Source organism: Trichechus manatus, unplaced genomic scaffold, assembly GCF_000243295.1.
Source record: "Trichechus manatus latirostris isolate Lorelei unplaced genomic scaffold, TriManLat1.0 scaffold00008, whole genome shotgun sequence".
Taxonomy (NCBI): Eukaryota; Metazoa; Chordata; class Mammalia; order Sirenia; family Trichechidae; genus Trichechus; species Trichechus manatus.
Window position 1 is genome coordinate 32,294,562 of NW_004443944.1, and position 16,244 is coordinate 32,310,805.

Here is a 16,244-nt window from a genome sequence, read left to right on the forward strand (position 1 = left end):
TACAAAGATTAACTGTTACCTTGCCTTCAGGATTCTGTTCCTCAGAAAGGCCCTAAGCTTCTAAGGGTCTCCTTGTCTCCCACATCCAAGCCCTGCACTGGCTCATGTCACGCTACTCACTACCTCCCTAAGCCCTTGGGGTCCCATGCCTCCTCCTCTTCCTGTTCTGCCTGCTGAACTCTCACCCATCCCTGCAGAGGTAACGGCTGTCTCCTCCAGGAGCATATCAGCATTCAATCTAGTTGGCCGATCACTCGTCTGTTTCTCCTTGGTGACTGTGAGCTCTGGGCGGGCCGGACTTGGCCTTCTTTGTCCCTGCACCCCTGGTAGCCAGCCCAGCCCAGCCCAGGCACAGAGCAGGCATCCAAACCCGTTGGCCAAGGGACTCTATACCAATCTGATGGGCAGCTACTGTTCGGGCAGGGATTCACTCCCTTTGGGGAGAATGAACAAGATAGTGCTTCCTCTATTCTCCCGGTGATGTTGAGAGACATAGGTCTCTGGCAGGAAAGGCACCACTCTAATGCTGTTCCTCCCAAGGCTATGTCTTCCCAACATACTCCTGGATGTTCCACCTTCTTCTCCTCACGATTTCACAATTCCCCCACCCCGCCTGTTATGGACGCCTACCGAGTGTGGCTCCTTGGTCCCAGGAAGAATTCTGCCCCCACACGCTCCTTTTCAGTTGGCTTTGGGGTCTAACAATGGTGGAAAATCTCCTGAACCCCACAATAATTTTTCCTTTTCCTTGCCAAATGACCAAGGAAACTTGACTGAGGGCAGAAAATGAGTCATTTGGCCTGGTCCTTTCCCTAGGCCAAAATGCCACCATGTGGGTCTTTAGAGGTATCTGGTATTAAGGAGACAGCCTTGGATAGGTACCCCTAACTGGCTGAGTGATCTTGGGAAGTTATTTCTTCGACTCTGTTTCTTTTGCTATACAATGGGGACAATAAAACTGGCTCTGCCTACCACACTCAGTGGTATGAGAATCAAAGAATGGTAAAGTGCTTTGAAGATTAAAGTGAGCATCATGGTTATTGGTGGTGGAAGCTATTAAGACTATGCAACTTCGCATGCAGCCTTCCAACCCCATCAGAGATGTGTGGGCAAGTATTTCAGTGCTACAGTGGATCTAAGCTCTTGTCTCTCCATACTCTCTGCTCCAGCCACACCAGGCCTTCCACTTGCTCCTGAGTTGCCTTGCATCTTCTTGCCTCCACACCTCTGCTTACGGGTTTCCTCTACTTCAGGCTCAAGCCCACCTCCAATACAAAGCCTCCCCGCTCTGCCCCAGATGTGCTCAATTCTGCTCCCTCAACTCTAAGCACTACTTGTATACTACTTGTATTATCACAGATCTGGTTATTCCTCCCTCATCCAGACCCCTAAATTCCTAGGTGACCGGGCACTGGCACATTCATCTTCACAGAAGCATCCCCCCTAGCCAAGACAACAGTGGGTGTTTAGGGAATTCTGTTTTCTAGAAGGTGTTTTCTGAAGCGATTACTAATCCATGTGCAGAAGGTGCCAAGGAGAATTGGTCAGTTGAGAGCCGCTCAGATCAAGCTGCCCTGCCTTATACCATGCTGCCCATCACCTCCTCTGTCCTAGTGTATTTCAGAACTTCTCCCTGAGGTAAGTGTCTGCCCAAGAGGCATGGCAGGGAGGCTTAAGGACACTTGAACCCTACTTAGAAGAGGCATAACAGTAAGGAGAAAGGGGTCAGCTCTGAGCCTAAGCCTGCCTAACTACTCTGACTACTGAGCAAGTCAGCAGCAAGTCGTCTGCTCTTGGAGAAGGATAGAGGCAGGCCTCAGTCATTACTCAAACTAAGCAGTTTTGAGAACCCAGGCTTTCAAAAGTGGCAGCTGTTTTGTGGGCCTGCCCTCTTTGGGTGAGACAGCTTCCGCTTGGGTCTGCAGGTCTGGGTGGGGGAGGAGCAGTGGGGGGGAGGGCAGAAGGTCCCAGGAAGTGAGAAGCCATCAGTGCAATGGGCTACAGAGGCCTTCATATAGGGCAGAAGCAGAGGAGGCAAAAGATGGAGGTGCAGGTGTCCTCTTAGGTGTCCAATGGGACAGATGACAAGGAAGGCCAAAGATAGGGTCTGGCCCAGTCTCGCAAGAGAGGTCAACAGGAGCTAGGCCCAATTTCGCAGAAGGATTGTCTTAGGTAGGATGGGTAGAAAGATCATCCTGAGGCAGTCAGGGGCTGGGGTAGTAACACCGTTTGGGCTCAGGCAGGGACAAGATGCAGGTCCAAGATTGTGTAGTAACTGGAAAGAGGAACCAGCAGAATACGGGGTCCATGCCTGGTTAAAAAGAGGCACAGAGGTGCCGGGTTCTGAGAGGCTGGCTGACCGGACTGGTTCCACAAAAGTGTTGTGAAAACCTGGGGGACAACTGGGGCTATACGCCTGGGTTAATTTTTTTTTGAGGCAGAGGTAAGGGACTGATCTGGGGGTTCTGGGACAGCACACGCCGGGTCAAAGATTGAAGCTAGACAGGAGTCAGAGTCTCAGCTGGGTCTGGATGTCAGAGCTGGAGCCGGGGTGGGGCGAGGCGGGGTTCCTAACTGAGGGATGACAAGGGATTGTACCATTCAGAAGCTCTACGAGACCAGTACCCCATCAGTTACAGATCTGGGACCCAGAGCCCGGGATGGGGCAGGTCTGGCTGGGTCCAGGAGGTTCAGAATCCCGAATCCCAGTGTGAGGGTCAGCCGACACTGATACCAGCGCAGGCATGAAGCACGGAGGGATGGGTGTGTCTGGGTCCGGGTAGGAAGGTGTCAGTACTCGGTGTCAGTTCGGGGGTTGATGCCAGATGCTGGGGATCAAAAGTCAGCCCGGGATGCGGACCCGGGAGGGTGAGCCAGTGGTGATCAATGCTGGGAAGGGCCAGTGTCCGGGGAAGGGTGGTGTCTGTCCCGTCTACAGTGGGCAGAGGGAGGGTCCATGTCAGCCTGGGATGATGAACGGGAAGCCCCCGGTTTTGCCGCTGATCCTACCTTGCCGTGCGCGCAGCGCACTGAGCGCAGGGCGCCGAAAAAGATGGGCAGCAGCGCCATGAGCAAGAGGCTGCCGTAGGCCAGCGCGATGCCCTCGGGCGTGGACGGCGGCCGCGTCGTGCCGTTGGTCGGGCTGCCTGCCTCGGCGCTGCCGTTATGCGGGTCGGGGAGGGCTGAATCCATGGCGAGGCTGCGCTCGGGGTACGACTCCAGCTACAGGCTCTGCAGCACACACGCAGACAGCGAAATAAGCACTGCAGGGAAAGCCACGTTCCCCTAAAGAAACAGGAAGTGACGTACCACGCGCCGGCCCATGCTGCGCAGGCGTCCACCCACTCACGCGCGCGCACGCGCGCCCACGTTACCTCCGCCCGCTCGCCCTCTAGTGGTGGCGGAGAGGTGGGAGTGCGGCCGGTTGCTAAGCAACCAGCTAAAAACAAAACCAAAACCAAAACCAAAACCAAAAACTATTGTGGTGAAGTCGTTCTGACGCGTGGCGACCCCAGATGTTGCGGAGTAGAACTGCGCGCCATGGGAGCAGATCGCCAGGCTTTCTTCCGAGGTACTTCTAGGTGGGTTCAAACTGCCAACCTTTTGGTGAGTAGTCAGTGCTTAACTATTTGTACCACCCAGGGACTCCTAAACAGCCTGCAGGTGGTGGAGAAAGGAACAGTGGAACAGTGTTGTGGGTATCTGTCTGGAGGGAGACCTGAGGGCCCAATCCTCTGGTCCCAGTCAATCTCCTCAATCCCAGGCTGCCATCCTTGCTTCTAAGGAGCATTCTGGCTGTATTTCTTCCAAGACAGATTCCTTCATTCTTCTGGCAGACCATGGTATATTCAATATTCTTCGTCAATATCAAAATTAAAAGGCGTTCATTCTTCTCCGGTATTCCTTATTCATTGTCCAGCTTTCCATGCATATGAGGTGATTGAAAATATCATGGAAGAGATCCATGTTTGTGCCCATTCCAAAGAAAGATGATCCAACTCAATGTGGAAATTATCGAACAATATCATTAATATCACACGCAAGTAAAATTTTGCTGGAGGTCATTCAAAAGCGGTTGCAGCAGTACATCAACAGAGAACCGCCAACAGAGAACTAAGGTCAGGCGCACCTTGGCCCTCAAAGTGACATCTTTGCTTTTGAACACTTTAAAGAGGTCTTTTGCAGCAGATTTGCCCAGTGCAACGCGTCCTTTGATTTCTTGACTGCTGCTTCCATGGGTGTTGATTGTGGATCCAAGTAAAATGAAATCCTTGACAACTTCAGTCGTTGCTCTGTTTATCATGATGTTGCTTATTGGTCCAGTTGTGAGGATTTTGGTTTTCTTTATGTTGAAGTGTAATCCATATTGAAGGCTGTGGCCTTTGATTTTCATCAGTAAGTGCTTCAAGTCCTCTTCACTTTCAGCAAGCTAAGTTGTGTCATCTGCTTATTGCAGGTTGTTAATGAGTCTTCCTCCAATCTTAATGCCCTGTTCTTCTTCATATAGTCCAGTTTCTCAGATTATTTGCTCAGCATACAGATTGAATAGGTATGGGGAAAGGATACAACCCTGATGCACACCTGTCCTGACTTTAAAACATGCAGTATCACCTTGTTCTGATTGAGCAACTGCCTCTTGATCTATGTACAGGTTCCTCATGAGCACAATTAAGTGTTCTGGAATTCCCATTCTTTGCAATGTTATCTATAATTTGTTGTGATCCACACAGTTGAATGCCTTTGCATAGTCAATAAACCACAGGTAAACATCTTTCTAATATTTTCTGCTTCCAGCCAAGATCTATCTGACATCAGCAACAACATTCCTCGTTCTGAACTTCTGGCAGTTCTCTGTTGATGTACTACTGCAACCGCTTTTGAATGATCTCCAGCAAAATTTTACTTGTGTGTGATATTAATGATATTGTTCAATAATTTCTGCATTCAGTTGGATCACCTTTCTTTGGAATGGACACAAATATGGATCTCTTCCAGTCAATTGGCCAGGTAGCTGTCTTCCAAATTCCTTGGCATAGACGAGTGAGCACTTCAGTGCTCATTTGGTATTCTGTCAACTCCTGGAGCCTTGTTTTTTGTCAATGCCTTCAGTGCAGCTTGGATTTCTTCCTTCAATACCATCGGTTCTTGATCTATGCTACCTTCTGAAATGGTTGAATATCGACTAATTCTTTTTGGTACAGTGACTGTGTATTCCTTCCATCTGCTTTTGATGCTTCCTGTGTCATTCAATATTTTGTCTGTAGAATCCTTCAAAATTGCAACTCCAGGCTTGAATTTTTTCTTCAGCTTTTTCAGCTTGAGAAATACTGAGCATATTCTTTCCTTTTGTTTTACTAACTCCAGGTCTTTGCACGTTTCATCATAATACTTTGCTTTGTTTTCTCAAGCCGCCCTTTGAAATCTTCTGTTCATCTCTTTTACTTCATCGTTTCTTTCTTTCGTTTTAGCTACTCTGTGTTCAAGAGCAAGTTTCAGAGTCTCTTCTGACATCCAGATAGGTCTTTTCTTTCTTTCCTGTCTTTTTTAATGACATCTTGCTTTTTTCATGTATGTTGTCCTTAATGCCATTCCAGAACTCTTTGGTCTTCGTCATTAGTATTCAGTGTGTCAGATCTATTCTTGAGATGGTGTCTTAGTCATCTAGTGCTGCTCCAACAGAAATACCGCAAGTGGATGGTTTTAACAAAGAGAAATTTATTCTCTCACAGTCCAGTAGGCTACAAGTCCAAATTCAGGGCATCAGCTCCAGGGGAACACTTTCTCTGTCAGCTCTGGAGGAAAGTCCATGTCATCAGTCTTCCTTTGGTCTGGGAGCTTCTCTGTGCAGGAACCTCAGGTCCAAAGGGCACGCTCTGCTCCCAGCACTGCTTTCTTGGTGGTGTGAGGTTCCCATGTGTCACTGCTCGCTTCTCTCTTTTATATCTCAAAAGAGATTGCATTAAGACAGTAATCTTGTCAACCTCATCAGTATAACCTCATCACAGTGACAGAATTTACAACACATGAGGAGATCACATATAATCTCATCATAGTGGTAGAGTTTACAACACATTAGGAAATCACATCAGATAACACAATCATACAATACTGGGAATTGTGACCTAGCCAAGTTCCTACACAGATTTTTTGGGGGACACAATTCAATCCATGACAGATGGTCTTTAAATTCAGGTGGGATATACTCAAGGAAATACTTTGGTGCTCCTGGACTTGTTCTAATTTTCTTCAACTTCACCTTCAACTTGCTATGAGGAATTGATAATCTGTTCTGCAGTCAGCCCCTGGCTTTGTTCTGACTGATGATATTGAGATTTCCATCATCTCTTTCCACAGATGTAGTCAATTTGATTCCTTGGTTTTCCATCCGGTGAGGTCCATGTGTATAGTTACCATTTATGTTGTTGAAAAAAGGTATTTACAATGAATAAGTCATTGGTCTTGCAAAATTCTATCATGTGATCTCCAGTGTCATTTCTATCACTAAGGCCATATTTTCCAGCTACCAATCCTTCTTTTTCATTTTCAACTTTCGCATTCCAATCACCGGTAATTATCAGTGCATCTTGATTGCGTGTTTGATCAGTTTTAGACTGCAGAAGTTGGTAAAAATCTTCAATTTCCTTATTTTTGGCGTTAGTGGTTGGTGTGTAAATTTGAATAATAGTTGTATTAACTGTCCTTCCTTGTAGGTGTATGGATATTATCCTATCACTGACAGCGTTGTATTTCAGGTTAGATCTTGAAGTGTTCTTTTTAATGATAAACTTGATGCCACTGCTCTTCAATTTGTCATTCCCGGCATAGTAGACCATTACAACGGTCAATACCAGTCCCTTTCAGCTCACTAATGCCTAGGATATCAATCTTTATGCATTCCATTTCGTTTTTGATGACTTCCAATTTTCCTAGATTCATGCTTAATACATTTCATGTTCTGATTATTAACGGATGTTTGCAGCTGTTTCTTTTCATTTTGAGTTGTGCCACATCAGCAGAAGGAAGTCCCGAAAGCTTGACTCCATCCACGTCATTAAGGCTGACTCTACTTTAAGGAGGCAGCTCTTCCCCAATTGTCTTTTGAGCGCCTTCCAACCTGAGAGGCTTATCTTCTGGCACTGTATCAGACAATTTTCTGGTGCATTCATAAGGTTTTCACTGGCCAATTTTTTCAGAAGTAGACTTCCAGGTCCTTCTTCCTAGTCTATCTTAGTCTGGAAGCTCCACTGAAACCTGTCTACCAGATGTGCCCCTGCTGGTATTTGAAGTACCAGTGGCAAAGCTTCCGGTATCACAACAACATGCAAGCTACCACCGTATGACAAACTAACAGATGTGTGTCTAAATAATGGTTTAGTCTAATTGGAAAAGAATGTCTGTGTTAAGCATTATACTCTTAAAAAACTCTCTAAATGTGATCAAATTGACAACAGCAACTTGAAAGGTTAGATGAGAACCTTAGGGGGGCAGTGATTTTGTGTTAAAGATGGTGAAATAGTTTGGAAAAGATTGTCGAGAAAGGTGACACAACTTGAAGAATGTAACCAATGTCATTGAATTGTACATGTAGAAATTGTCGAAGTGGTATATGTTTTGTTGTGTATATTTTCACCAAAAAAAAAAAAAAAAAGAATTCCAGGTAGAATGATGAGCTAGAGGAACCAAAAGATGATCAGTGTGCCTGGAGGGGGCTGATAACACAAAATGAGTTCAGATTGGCTGGCGATATTAATTCTGCCTGCTACAGGGGAGAGAGAATCAGAAAAGGTTACTATCATGGATTGAATTGTGTCCCCCCAAAATATGTGTCAACTTGGCTAGGCCGTGATTCCCAGTGTTGTGTGATTGCCCACCATTTTGTCATCTGATGTGATTTTCCTATGTTTTGTAACTCCTACCCGTATGATGTTAATGAGGCAGGATTAGAGGCAGTTATGTTAATGAGGGAGAACTCAATCTACAGGATTCGGTTATGTTTTTAGTCAATCTCTTTTGAGATATAAAAGAGAGAAGTGAGCAGAAAGACATGGGGTACCTCATTACCACCAAGCAAGAAGAGCCAGGAGCACATGTCCTTTGGACCTGGGGTCCCTGCACTGAAAAGTTCCTAGACCAGAGGAAGATTGATGACAAGGACCTTACCCAAGAGCCGACAAAAAGAGAAAGCCTTCCCCTGGAGCTGGCACCCTGAATTCGGACTTCTAGCCACCTAGACGATGAGAGAATAAAGTGCTGTTTATTAAAGCCATCCACTTGAAGTATTTCTGTTGTAGCAGCGCTAGATAACTAAGACAGGAAGAGGAAGAGTCATTTTGAGATGGGCCTTAAAGGATGTGTAGGATATTTTTTAAAAATGGGGAAGAGTGTTCTTATAGAAGAATAGCATGAGCAATGGAATGATGGTGTATCAGTCTGGGTCCAATCAAGAGACAGGAACCACAAAGTAATTTGAACAGGGAAGTTTAATATCAAGAATTATTAAGCTATAATAGGAGAGTAACTATAAAGTTGGAAAGAGAACTCTAAAGGATACCCTGGGGCTAAGGGAGAGTACCCAAGAAAGGATAAACGTAGAAGGAGGGCACCCTCCCCAAGGCTGAGGTTCAGACCTCAGTGGAGAAGTGTGATTGCAGCCCATTGAATGGCAAAGAAGTTTGCTAAGTTGCCCAGGTTAGAGGTGGTCCACAGTTGCCAAGAAAGTAGGTAAACTAAGGCCTTCTACTGAAACGGTCTAACCCTGTGTCAGCTGGCAAAGGAGAAACATTTACAAGCACCAGCTCCATTATCAAAAAGCAGGCAAAAGGAGTGAATTTGGAGCTGAGAGGCAATGAATTGACAAATGGCACCGAAACTAAAAACCAAACCCGTTGCCGTTGAGTCAATTCTGATTCATGGTGACCCCATGTGTTACAGAGTAGAACTGCTCCATAGAGTTTTCTTGGCTATAATCTTTATGGATAGTTCTTTGGGACAGTTCTACTCTACCACATGGGGTTGCTATGAGTCGAAATCAACTCTATGGCGCTTAACAACAATAATCTTTACAGAAATAGATTGCTAGGACTTTTTTCTGTGGTACTGCTGGGGTGGGTTCAAACTGCCAACCTTTAGGTTAGTAGACAAGTGCAAACCGTTTGTGCTACCCAGATGGTGTAAAATCACATGGTCAGGTCCAAGCTTGGCAGATGGTGAGGTGTAGTTGCAGCATAGGATTCATGATGGAGAAGAGACCCAGGCAAGGAGTCAGACTGTGAAAGTTTGAGAAATAGAGTTGATTGCCTATTACTTTCCAGCCATTGGACTAGTAACTTTACACATATTTTTCTTTAATCTCAGTAATGCCAGTAAGAAACGATTGTTCCCATTTTACGGATGAGAAAACTGAGGCTCACACAGGGAAGGTAGCCAGCCTAGGTCACACAGCAGTGGAGGAGCGGGGATTTGAACTCAGGTCTGTAGGACTCTAATGCTTCCACTTTTTTCAACATTCCAACTACACAGAAAGCTAAAGAATTTAGATCAGAGAGAGTAACTTAGCTCTGGGCCAGATAGTATGCAGTTTCAGGCTCTGTTTTTTGACAACCTGGACATGGCCTGAGTGGAGGGGTGAAGGCAGTGTGCCTTATGAGTTCATCTATCAATAATTCAGGCACAGGGTCTGCCCAGTAACCAGGCTTCATAGCAATAAGCATCCTCATCCGAGGTGTAGGATTGGAAATCAGAGACACTACTGCTTCCTGCTGGGCTGAGCGCTTGATTTAGTTTGTACCCAGGGCAGATCCGGTCATCTCCCCTTACACTCCAGAGCAGGAGTTTGTGAACATGACCCAGGGAACTGAGGGACTGACCCAAGTTCAGAAAGCTCCTGCCAAGGCTTCTGTCACCAGTGTCAGATTTCTGGCGTGGAGCTGGCCTGTCTTGATATTCCCTGGAGACAGGGCTGAGTTACTCCGAGGGTGGGTGCCCTGAGCCTTTATCTGTTGAAGCATCCTGTGTGGGGTTACCATCCCAGAGGAGATCTGAGCTGAGGTCAAGAATGGAGCATGTTTACCATCTAAGATACTCCACTGGTCTCACCCCATCTGGAGCAAGGGAGAATGAAGAAAACCAAAGACACAAGGGAAAGATTAGTCCAAAGGACTAGTGGACCACAACTACCACAGCCTCCACCAGACTGAGTCCAGCATAACTAGATGGTGCCCGGCTACCACCACTGACTGCTCTGACAGGGATCACAATAGAGGGTCCTGGACAGAGCTGGAGAAAAATGTAGAACAAAATTCTAACTCACAAAAAAAAGAAAAAAAACAAAACAAATAAACAGAAAACAAACAAACAAACAAAAACAAAACAACACCAGACATACTGATCTGACAGAGACTGGAGAAACCCTGACAGTATGGCCTCCGGACACCCTGATAGCTCACTAATGAAGGAGGTTCACCCTTCAGCCAAAGATTAGACAGGCCAATAAAACAAAACAAGACTAAATGGGCACACCAGCCCAGGGGCAAGGACGAGAAGGCAGGAGGGGACAGGAAAGCTGGTAATGGGGAACCAAAGGCCGAGAAAGGGAGAGTGTTGACATGTTGTGGGGTTGTTAACCAATGTCACAAAACGATATGTGTATTAATTGTTTAATGAGAAACTAGTTTGCTCTGTAAACCTTCATCTAAAGTACAATAAAAAAAAATAAAAAAAGAATAGAGCCTGTTTAGAACCTGTTGTTGTTCCTCTTAGGTACCATCAGGTTGATTTTTGACTCATAGCGACCCCATGTAACAGAGTAAAACTGCCCCGTAGGGTTTTCTATGCTGTAGTCTTTATGGGAGCATATCACCTTTCTCCCATGGAGCTGCTGGATGGGGTTGAACCACCAACCTTTAGGTTAGCAGCCAAATGCTTAACTGTTGTGCCACCAGGGGTTTAGAGCCTGGGAGAGTTAAATTGCTACACATTTGTTCCAAAGAAAGGTGCAGCACTCTCCCTCTCCTCCTTTCTTTCACTTATTACTGTGTTCAGTCACTGTGAATAGATTTCAGACTTTCCAAATTTTTCTCATATGTGCTCACACACACACATATACACTAGAACACACTATTAAGGGTTTAAATAGCTCCTGAAATAACAAGCAAGGATTGTGAATGGATGCTAAAACCATTGGGAAAAAGGTTGTTGAGGAACGGTATTCTTATAGTCTTAAAGTATTAACCCACAAATAATTTACTAATTACAAGGTGAAAAAGGTTCCTTTACAGAGGAATATAAGGAAATGGACACTCCCTTAACCAAGCTAGCCCCACCAATAAAGGGACAACGGTTGACGATTCCTTTAAAGCTAAGATGAGAAGATAAAGGGGCAGAACAATCAATACTCAGAACGCAATTAAAGAGAGTGTCGACACATTGTGAAATATGTAACTATTGTCACTGTACAATTCATGTAGAAATTGTCAAAATGGGAACCTAATTTGCTGTGTAAACTTTCACCGAAAACACAATAAAATATTATTAAAAAAATAAGGGGACAAAATGACAAGATGCAGTGCAACGTGGGGGACACACCACATGTGTGATCTTCTTGCCAAACATGTTTACCTGCATCTGCTCATGAAGAAACATTAGACAAATCTCTCTCTCACACACACACACACACACACACACACACACACACACACACACGCCATGGGAATTATTCTAGATGAAAGGGAACTGAAGAGAAGTGAAAATCCACCAAATGTAACGTGTCATCCTTGATTGGATCCTGGATCAGATTTTTTTAAAAAAGACTCTAAAAAAATTTTCAGACAAGTGGGGAAAATTTGAATATGGATTTTTATTAGATAATAATATTGAATCAGTGTAGAATGTCTTGGGTGTGATAATGATATTGTGTTCTGTAGGACCTTGCTTTTCAAAGTGTGGTCCCCAGACTAGCAGCATCAGCATCACCTGGGAGCCTGTAAGAAATCCAGAATGTCAGGCTTTACCCCAATCAGTATCTACATTTTAACAGGGTCTCCAGGTGATTCATACCCTGGTGTCCCAGTAGTTACGTCTGCATGTGGGAGTCACCAGTAGATCAGTTATTAGGAGCCCATGTGACCTCATGTTCTTGATCCCAGTGAGAGAATGGGCGGGAAGGAGTACAACTCTGTATAAATGTTTATTGTTCTTATTATCTGCTGGAGTCACAGCGCCTTTGAATATAGGAGCTCTACAAATATTTGTATAAGAATAAACAAATATATTGTGCCATCCACCTAACCTCCTTTTCCTCACTCCACAACCCTAGTTAACCTCTACTCATCCCTCAGAACTCAAGTCAAATGTCATTTCCTCAGGGAAGGAATGAATGAATCCAAAAGAACCTCAGGTAACTCCTTCAGGTTTAGCAAGGTGGATCTGGCCATAAGGGGTTTTACTAAAATCAAAAAACCATGGAGAAACACTTTCTATGCCCCCCTACCTCCTTGCATCAGTGCTAGAATCCTCATTTGGGTAAATCTTTTTGGAGGCCGAAACTTCTCATAGAGAGATGTGCTTTGAACCCTGCCTAATTGTTTTCAACTCCAGGATCCCAGTGAAATTCTTACACAGGCCCATCAGGGGACATGTCCAAGGATTTTCCTGCGGGTTTTTTTTTTTTTGGCAATAGCTGGAAGTTAGAGCAAACCTAGTTTTGTGTTTCTCGGGAACAGATAGAAAAAATGTGCTGAATGTACACTATGGGATTCTAGGCAGCAACCAGAAGCAATAACCCAGATGCCTGCTTAGTTAGGTTGACACTGCATCCTGGTTTGGGCAGGACCGTCATGGTTTATGCCTTTTATCCTAGCTTAATTCCTAAATAAAAAGGAGCCCTGGTGGCACAGTGGTTAAAGTGTTTGGCTGCTAAGTGAAAGTCAGCTGTTTGAACCCAGCCACTTCGAGAGAGAAAGATGTGGCGGTTTGCTTCTGTAGAGATTTACAGCCTTGGAAACCCTATGCAGTATTCTTCTCCAACACCACAGTTCAAAGGCGTCAGTTCTTCAGTCTTCCTTATTCGTTGTCCAGCTTTTGCATGCGTATAAGGCGATTAAAAATACCATGGCTTGGGTCAGGCTCACCTTAGTCCTTAAAGTGATGTCTTTGCTTTTTAACACTTTAAAGAGGTCTTTTACAGCCGATTTGCCCAAATGTAATACATGGTCTGATTTCTTGACTGTTGCTTCCATGGGTGTTAAATGTGGATCCAAGTAAAATGAAATCCTTGACAACTTCAGTCTTTTCTCCATTTATCACTTGTTGGTCCAGTTGTGAGGATTTTTGTTTTATTTGTTTATTTATTTATTTTTATTGTGCTTTAAGTGAAAGTTTACAAGTTAGTTTCTCATACAAAAATTTATACACACATTGTTATGTGACCCTAGTTGCTCTCTCTATACTGTGACAGCACACTCTTCCTTTCCACCCGGATTTCCTGTGTCCACTCAACCAGCTCGTGACCCTCTCTGCCTTCCCATCTCACCTCCGGACAGGAGCTGCCCATTTAGTCTCATGTATCTACTTGAGCTAAGAAGCACACTCTTCATGAGTATCATTTTATGTCCCATAGTCCAGTCTAATCTTTGTCTGAAGAGTTGGCCTCAGGATTGGTTTTAGTTTTGGGCTAACAGAGTCCGGGGGCCATGTCTTCCGAGGTCGCCCCAGTCTCAGTCAGACCATTAATTCTGGTCTTTTTACTAGAATTTGAAAAGTCTACACCCCACTTTTCTCCTGCTCCATCAGGGACTCTCTGTTGTGTTCCCTGTCAGGGCGGTCATTGGTGGTAGCTGGGCACCATCTAGTTTTTCTGGTCTCAGGCTGATGAAGTCTCTGGTTTATGTGGCCCTTTCTGTCTCTTGGGCTAATATTTTCCATGTGTTTTTGGTGTTCTTCATTCTCCTTTTTTGTTCCAGGTAGGTTGGGACCAATTAATTGATGCATTTTAGATGGCTGCTCGCTAGCTTTTAAGACCCCAGATGCTACTCACCAAAGTGGATTTTTATTTTCTTTATGCTGAGGTGTAATCCATGCTGAAGGCTGTGGTCTTTGATCTTCATCAGTAAGTGCTTCAAGTCCTCTTCACTTTCAGTAAGCAGAGTTGTGTCATCTGCATAATAAAGGTTGTTAATGAGTCTTCCTCCAATCCTGATGCCCCCTTCTTTTTCATATAGTCCAGTTTCTCGGATTATTTGCTCAGCATACAGATTAAATAAATACAACCCGACACACACATTTTTTTTAATTGTGCGTTAGATGAAGGTTTACAGAACAACCTAGCTTCTCATTAAACAATTCGTACACATATTGTTTTGTGATATTGGTTGCCAACCCCACGACATGTCAACACTCTCCCCTTCTCAACCTTGGGTTCCCCATTATCGGCTTTCCTGTCCCCTTCTGCCTTCTCATCCTTGCCCCTGTGCTGGTGTGCCCATTTAGTCTCGTTTTGTTTTATGGGCCTGTCTAATCTTTGGCTGAAGTGACCCACACTTTTTTTTATTTTAAACTACGCAATATTCCCTTGTTCTGTTTGAACAACTGTCTCTTGGTCTATGTACAAGTTCTGCATGAGCACGATTAAGTGTTCTGGAATTCTAGAACACTTCCATAAAGATTCCAGCCCTATGGGGGCAGTTCTCCTCTGTCATATGGGGTTGCTATGAGTCAAAATCGACTTAATGGCACCTAACAACAACAATATATTGATTACAAGTTGAAATGATAATATTTTGGGTATATTGGTGTCTTAGGCTGGGTTCTCTAGAGAAGCAAAACCAGTAAAGTGTATAAATATGTATATATATATAGGGATTATATCAAGGAAACAGCTCATGCGATCGTAGAGGCTAGAACGTCCCAAGTCCATGGATCAGGGTAGAGGCCTCTCCCAAGTCACACAGCTGCAGAAGCTGGCAAGCCCAAGATCAGAAGGTCGGAGAGCAGGGCTCCCACTCACTGGCTGTGCAGATTGACGAATCCTAGGTGTGGCAGATAAGCTGACAGTTCAAGTCCCAAGAACGGGAGATGAGATGACAGGAAGCAGCCGCAGGATCCAGCGAGAGCAAAAAGCCAGAACGTCAGCTTATATACAGATGTGGACCACACCCCCGAGGAGACTCCCTTTCATCTGATTGGCTACTCACAGTATATTCAATCATGGCAGCGATTACATTAAAACACGGAGAATCATGGCCCAGCCAAGTTGACACACAATCCAACCATCACAAGTGGGTTAAAAATATATTGTTAAAATTAATTTCAACTTCTTTTTACTTTTTAAATGTGGCTACTAGAAAATTGAAAGTTACATAGGTGGCTCGCATTATATTTCTATTGTACAACTCTGGTCCAGATACTTACTCTTTTTTTGTTTTATACATTACAAATATGTCCCTCTAGGAAGACCTTCAACGAGACTGATTGACACAGTGGCTGCAGCAGTGGGCTCAGGCATAACAACTATTGAGGATGGCTCAGGACCGGGCAGTGTTTTGTTCTGTTGTACATAGGGCCGTTATGAGTCAGAACTGACTCCATGGCATTTAATGACAACAACAGGCGGCTCTGTGGAAGGCCTGGCAATTTGCTTCTGTAAAGATTACAGCCGAGAAAACCCTAAGAGCGGTTCTACTTTCTAACCCATGGGGTTGCCATGAGTCAGGGGTCAGCTCGATAGCAGTTAACAACAAAAACAAGCTATATTTACCTTTTAACTTTCTTGATGGTAACTTTGTTATGAAGAAGTTTTGTATTAAATTTATCAATGTTTTTTCTTATGAGCTGTGTTTTTTGGGTCTTTCCTACTCACATTAAAAAAAAAAGAAGTTGTTGTTTGCCTCGAGTCGATTCCGACTCATAGTGACCCATGTGACAGAGTAGAACAGCCCCACAGGGTTTCCTAGGCTATAATCTTTATGCAAGCCGACTGCCATGTCTTTGTCTTGCATAGCAGCTGGTGGGTTCGAACTGTCGACCTTTTGGTTAGTAGTCGAGCGCTTAACCACTGCCACGCTAGGGCTACTTATATATATGTATGTGTAAGTTTATATATATATGATATTTTATTGTGGCAAAATAAACATAACATACAATTGACCACTTTAGCCATCTTGAAGGGTATAGTTTAGTGGCATTGGTACATTCACAGTGTGCAACCATCACCACTATCTAGTTCCATCTTATATATGTATATTTATTTA

The 16,244-nt window shown here is 44.4% G+C and overlaps 1 protein-coding gene across 1 annotated transcript in view; it reads right to left on the reverse strand.

Moving 5' to 3' along the window:
- The window catches only part of HM13 (histocompatibility minor 13), a 42,715-nt gene extending 39,383 nt beyond the window's left edge, over nt 1-3,332 (reverse strand). The window contains exon 1 of the mRNA XM_004370478.3: nt 3,010-3,332. Coding sequence (XP_004370535.1) covers nt 3,010-3,192 — 183 coding nt within the window. The 5' untranslated portion in view covers nt 3,193-3,332. The remainder of the gene's footprint in view (nt 1-3,009) is intronic.
- Nucleotides 3,333-16,244: the final 12,912 nt, after the last annotated feature.